The 6474-nt window shown below is 47.0% G+C and overlaps 1 protein-coding gene across 1 annotated transcript in view; it reads left to right on the forward strand.

Annotated features, from left to right (window-relative positions):
• ZCWPW1 (zinc finger CW-type and PWWP domain containing 1) overlaps positions 1-6039 on the forward strand; it is a 57682-nt gene extending 51643 nt beyond the window's left edge. Inside the window, exon 17 of the mRNA XM_067012551.1 lies at positions 5983-6039. Coding sequence (XP_066868652.1) covers positions 5983-6008 — 26 coding nt within the window. The 3' untranslated portion in view covers positions 6009-6039. The remainder of the gene's footprint in view (positions 1-5982) is intronic.
• The last annotated feature ends 435 nt before the right edge of the window (positions 6040-6474 follow it).

Genomic DNA, 6474 nt, shown 5'->3' on the forward strand with positions numbered 1-6474 from the left:
TTGAGCTCCAGTCTTGCTGAGCCCACAGAGCCCTCTGCCCCTTCTGGATGCTTCCTCCTGGCTGCACCACAGAATCTCTGGGTCTCACCGTCTGAGTGCAGAGCTCTAGCGGGTAAGCCCGGAGGCTGTACTGAATAACACCTCTCAGGGGGTTCCATCTGCAGCTGTGCGACCCTGGCTCATCCAGAGCCTTCCCTGGACACAGGGGATGAAGGTCAGAGCAGTCAGGAGCCATCCTGGTGACAGTCCCCGGGACCCTCTCTGATGGAGGCCCTGCCTGCCTGTGACTGGTGGTGGGCGGGGTGAGAGATTGGGGGCTGGGAACTTTGGTGGCCCCCCAGGGCTGGCTGGGATGGAGGCTCTGCTCACCCACTCTCCAGAATGATGTTGACGTTGGTACTGGGTAGAAAGAGGGCAGGGGAAGACATGATTTCATTGGGAAGTGGCCTTAGTTCTCTGGAGATGGAAAAAAAACAGAGCAGCTTCCTTTGTCCTTTTCTTAATTTCCCCCCAATTCTAATAGTTTTTTTCCATAATTTTCCCATAACCAGCCAAGCAGCCTCCACCCTCCCTTTGCATCTATTTTTCTTACCCCTCTTCCCAGGCTCGAGAAGAGTGTTTCTGCATTTTCATGGAACCCTCTTATCTGAGTCAGGCCTTGAACAACCATTTTCTCTTTTTCAGCTTTACAACATTCTGTGATGAATGTAGTCTTATCTCCATTTTACCCAAAGGGAAAATGAGGCAGAGTCTTAATAGCATGGAGTCCTCTGGGCTGTGAAAGATGCTTCGGCTGAATTGTTAACAGCTGGAAAGGGGGGCAGAAGAGACGAAAAGGGACCCACTGGCTTTTTGGCAGTGCCTTCAGAGGGTACCTGCCCTGTGTGTGGGGAGACATCTGGGTTCTATTCACGCCTCACCCCACTAGCTTGGGACCTGGAATGTCTCCTCCTTGCCTGACCTCCGGAGGAGGGGGCTGGACCCCGCCAGGGGGCGCCATTGCCCATTCTCTTAGGCAGCACAGAACTTTTACAAAACAGGCTCTGGGTAACCTTTGCAAGCACCTACTGTCCAGGTGCCCCCAGGCCCCGCTGCTTCCACAGAAGTTCTCCCTAGATGCAAGTTGCACATTTCACATGATGTTCAGGCCCCTGGACCCAGTTGGAGCCCCACGAGGGTAGGATTTGTGAGGTGTGGTTTCTGCTCAGGGATGGCACATGGTCTCTAGGTTTGTTCATCTCCCCTTCCCCAGTAGGCGTGGGAGGGCCTGGGATTCAGCCTGGTGCTGTGGCTCTACTCAAAGAGGAGGCTTGTGGGAGGAGGGCCTGGAGTTTTGTGATTTAAAGATGGGCAGAGCCTAAGTGCTGCCCTTTAGTCCAGGTAGGCATGAGGGAGAGGTCAGAAACTGTGATCAGCAGCAGGGACAGGTGAGGGCTATGAGCCATGGACCACATGGGAGAGAGAACCACTGCCTTTGATCTGCCCCACTTTCTCCCAAGTTTCCATCCTCCCTTCCTCATTGGCCGTGTCCATTACTGCCCCGGCCTCTTCCCCTTCCATGACACCTCACCCTACTGCTTTCCCCCGAAGATTAGTGATAAAGCAAAGATGTGCGTCCTCACTATCTCCATTCGTTGTGCTGGAAGGTTCTAGGCCATATAATAAGGCAAGAAACGAAATAAAATTTTTCTAGCTGTATTTTCTTAGATTCTGTATTTATCTGTTTGGTATCCATTTATCACTGGGCCAATTGTACTAACTCTGTTTTCTTACTTTCTGTATTCTTTTTTTTTTTTTTTTTTTTTTTTTTTTGCGGTATGTGGGCCTCTCCCTGCTGTGGCCTCTCCCGCTGCAGAGCACAGGCTCCGGACCCGCAGGCTCAGCCGCCATGCCCCACGGGCCCAGCCACTCCGCGGCACGCGGGATCCTCCCGGACCGGAGCACGAACCCGCGTCCCCCGCATCGGCAGGCGGACTCTCAACCACTGTGCCACCAGGGAAGCCCCCTACTTTCTGTATTCTTGATGCTCTGACATCTGGGAGACCAGGAGTTACTGCTAATTCTTAGAGATAGATAGCAAAGGGCTTTCTTGGGAACACGCCTTTCATATACAAACTATCCACTCCTGGCCCCATACTCTAAACCACCTCCTTTATCTAACTCTCACACAGCAACCCAATATTTCCCCTGCCCTAAATCAACCCAGGGCCAGGTGCCAGACAACTAAGGAAAGCATCTATAGCCCAACACCCACCAGAATTATTCAAACTAGCCAATCTTAAACTTTTTTTTGTCCTGCCTTTTTTTTCCTGCAGAAAACATAATAAAAACTGTTTTCTTTTTTTATTATTATTATTTTTAAACATCTTTATTTGAGTATAACTGTTTTACAATAGTGTTAGTTTCTCCTTTACAACAAAGTGAATCAGTTATACATATACATATGTTCCCATATCTCTTCCCTCTTGCGTCACCCTCCCTCCCACCCTCCCTACCCCACCCCTCTAGGTGGTCACAAAGCACAGAGGTGAACTCCCTGTGCTATGCGGCAGCTTCCCACTAGCTATCTAATTTACATTTGGTAGTGTGTATATGTCCCTGCCACTCTCTCACATCGTCACAGCTTACCCTTCCCCCTCCCCATATCCTCAAGTCCATGCTCTAGTAGGTCTGTGAAAAACTGTTTTCTTTATCCTCATTCTTTTTTAAAAAAATATTTATTTATTTGGTTGCAGTGGGTCTTAATTGCTGCAGGTGGGCTCCTTACTTTGGGCATTCGAACTCTTAGTTGCGGCATGCATATGGATGGGATCTAGTTCCCGGACCGGGGACCGAACCCAGGCCCCCTGCATTGGGAGCACAGAGTCTTAACCACTGCATCACCAGGGAGGTCCCTATCCTCATTCTTGTTTCTGCCTCCTGAATGACTCTGGTGCTTCCCCACCTATAAGGGGTGGTGTACACCCTTCCCTTGGGAAATATAAGTAATAAAAATCTTCTTCCGGAACTTCCCTGGGGGTCCAGTGGTAAAGAATCCACCTTACAAAGCATGGGATGAGGGTTCGATCCCTGGTCAGGGAAATAAGATCCCACATGCCGCAGGGCAACGAAGCCCACACGCCACAACTACTAGCTCCTGCACCTCATCTAGAGAGCCTGCGTGCCGCAAAGTACAGAGCCCATGCACCCTGGAGCCTGTGCGCCACAACTAGAGAGAGAAAACCCGCATGCCACAACTAGAGAGAAGCCCGCATGCTGCAATGAAAGATCCCACATGCCTCAGTAAAGATCCTGCATGCTGCAACTAAGAGCCAATGCAACCAAAAATAAATAAATAAAATAAATAAATAAATAAAAAGTCTTTAAAAAAATATCTTCGGGCTTCCCTGGTGGCGCAGTCGTTGAGAGTTCGCCTGCTGATGCAGAGGACACGGGTTCGTGCCCCGGTCCGGGAGGATCCCACGTGCTGCGGAGCGGCTGGGCCCGTGAGCCATGGCCACTGGACCTGCGCGTCCAGAGCCTGTGCTCCGCAACGGGAGAGACCGCAAAAAAAAAAAAAAAAAAAAAAAAAAAAATCTGCTTTCAATGACCTCTCTGAGTTGTCAGTCAGTCACCTCTATAAATTAAAATCTTGCAGGTATAGTAATTGAGATAAAAGCCATCCAGATTGAAAAGGAAGAAGTAAAACTGTCTTTATTCACAGATGACTTGGTTATTTATGTAGAAGGTCCAATGGAATCTACAAAGAAACTACCAGAACCATTAGTGAGTTAAGCGGGTTTACAAGATCAATATGTGGAAATCAATTTTATTTATATACACTAACAACAAAGAATTGGAAATTGAGATGAAAACGATGCTGTATACAATATTATTAACAATGCCAGATATTTAGGAATAAATATGATGGAAGATGTGCAAAATCTGAACAGTGAACACTACAAAGTATTGCTGAGAGAAATTAAAGAAGACAAATAAATGGAGATTTCACACATGAGAGGACTAAATACTGTTATACGTCAATTCTCCCCGGGTAATATGTAGATTTAACACAATCTCAGTCAAAATCCCAGTAGGTTTGGGTTTTTTTTTTTTGTAGAAATTGACAAGCCAATTCTAAAATTCCTATAGAAAATTAACTACCTAGAACAGCCAAAAAAACTTTGCAATTGAAGAACAAATTTGGAGGATTTATGCTACCTGACTTCAAGACTAATTATTACAAAGCTACTGTAATCAAGATGTATTGGCATCAAGGAAGACAAATAGATTACTGGAACAGAACAGAGGGTACATAAATAGACCCACACATTTATGATCAATTAATTTCCAACAAAGATGCAAAGGCAACTCAGTGAAGAAATGATAGTCTTTTAGACAAATTGTACTGGAACAATTTGATATTTATATACAAAAAGAAAAACCAACACAAAACCCAATAGAACTGGGGCTTCCCTGGTGGTGCAGTGGTGAAGAATCTGCCTTCCAATGCAGGGGATGTAGGTTCGATCCCTGGTCAGGGAACTAGATCCCACATGCAAGCCACAACTAAGGACCCCACCGGCCACAACTAAGGAGCACATGTGCTGCAACTAAGGAGCCTTCAAGCCGCAAATAAGACCTGGTGCAACCAAAATAAATAAAATTAAATTTAAAAAACAACCAAAAAAAACAACAGAACTTACATTATATTCAGAAATGAACTCAATGGGCTTCCCTGGTGGAGCAGTGGTTGGGAGTCCGTCTGCTGATGCAGGGGACACGGGTTCGTGCCGAGAGGCCGCAGCAGTGAGAGGCCTGTGTACTGCAAAAAAAAAAAAAGAAAAAAGAACTCAAAATAAATTGTAGGCCTAAATATAAGTCCTAAAATTATATAACTGAAGAAAAAAACATAGGAGAGAATCTTTGTGACCTTGGGTTAGGCAAAGATTTCTTAGATTCAGCACCAAAAGCCTGACCCATAAAAGAAAATATTGAAAAATTGGAGTTCATCAAAATTAACAACTTCTGTTCTTCAAAAGAAACTGTCAAGGAAGTGAAAGACAAGATATAGATAGGGAGAAAATATTTGCAAATCATGTAACTAACAACGGACTTGTATCCAGAATATATAACGAACTCTCAAAGATTAATAAGAAAACAAAATTCCAATTAAAAACATGAGCTAGGGCTTCCCTGGTGGTGCAGGGTTAAGAATCTGCCTGCCAATACAGGGGACATGGGTTCAAGCCCTGGTCCGGGAAGATCCCACATGCCACGGAGCAACTAAGCTTGTGTGCCACAACTACTGAGCCTGAGCTCTAGAGCCCGTGAGCCACAACTGCTGAGCCTGCGTGCCACAACTACTGAAGCCCACGTGCCTAAAGCCTGTGCTCTGCAACAAGAGAAGCCACTGCAATGAGAAGCCCGCACACCGCAACGAAGAGTAGCCCCACTTGCCGCAACTAGAGAAAGCCTGCGCGCAGCAATGAAGACGCAACACAGCCAAAAATAAAAATAAATAAATTTATTTTTTAAAAAAACATGAGCTACAGATGTGAATAGATACTTCATCAAAGAAATTACATCGGTAACAAATAAGCACATGAAAAGATGTGTAACATCATAAGTCATTAGGGAAATGCAAATGAAAACCACAATGAGATACCACCATACATCTATTAAATGGCTAAAATTAATAGACCAACCATACTAAGTGTTGGCAAGGACGTGGGGCAAACAGAGCTCTCATACACAGCAGGCGGGAATGTGAAATGGTACAACTACTTTGCCCATTCCTGAAAAAGTCGAACATACATCTACCATTTGACATAGTCATACCATTCACAGGTATCACAGTGTTGACCAGCAGCATCAACCTGGGATTGTGGGAAATGCCAATTCTCAGGCCCCAGCCTGACCTGATGAAGCTTGGGAACCACTGCCCTGGGGCACGGACTGATGCTGGGAACCTGCTTTGTGCGTTACTTTTACCTTTCACAGCAATCCTGCGAGATGAAGGAATTTGATTCCCATCTGACAGAGGAAGACACTGAGGCTCAGAGAGCTGACCTCACTGACTCTGGTTCCCTCCAGGTCTGGATTTGGACCGCACTCAGGTCTGTCTGCCTCGTGAGCTTGGCGCTTACCCGAGGTTGCCCCTCCCCCACCAACCACCCCCGTTAACCTCCCTCACTTCCCCTTCCTTCCACAGCCCATCCGTGGGGGCGGGGTCATTCATCGTGCTTCATTCAGCTGGCCACTTCCCAGGGTCTGGGGAAACAAAGGCAGGCGGAATGTGAGTGTGGCCCCTGAGGCGAGGCAGGACACAGGAGGCAAAGAAAGAGCACGGGGAAGGGGGAGGGACGAAGGGCAAGGTCTTGGTCTCTGCTCTTTCCCATGGGCTGTCCCTGTCGCGCGCGCGCGGGCCTCTGCTGACATCGGCGCTCTGTTTACTTCCTCTTGTTTTCCAGGCAGGGAGGGGCCCAGAGGAGG

The sequence above is a fragment of the Kogia breviceps genome, chromosome 14 (genome assembly GCF_026419965.1).
Source record: "Kogia breviceps isolate mKogBre1 chromosome 14, mKogBre1 haplotype 1, whole genome shotgun sequence".
Classification (NCBI taxonomy): Eukaryota; Metazoa; Chordata; class Mammalia; order Artiodactyla; family Physeteridae; genus Kogia; species Kogia breviceps.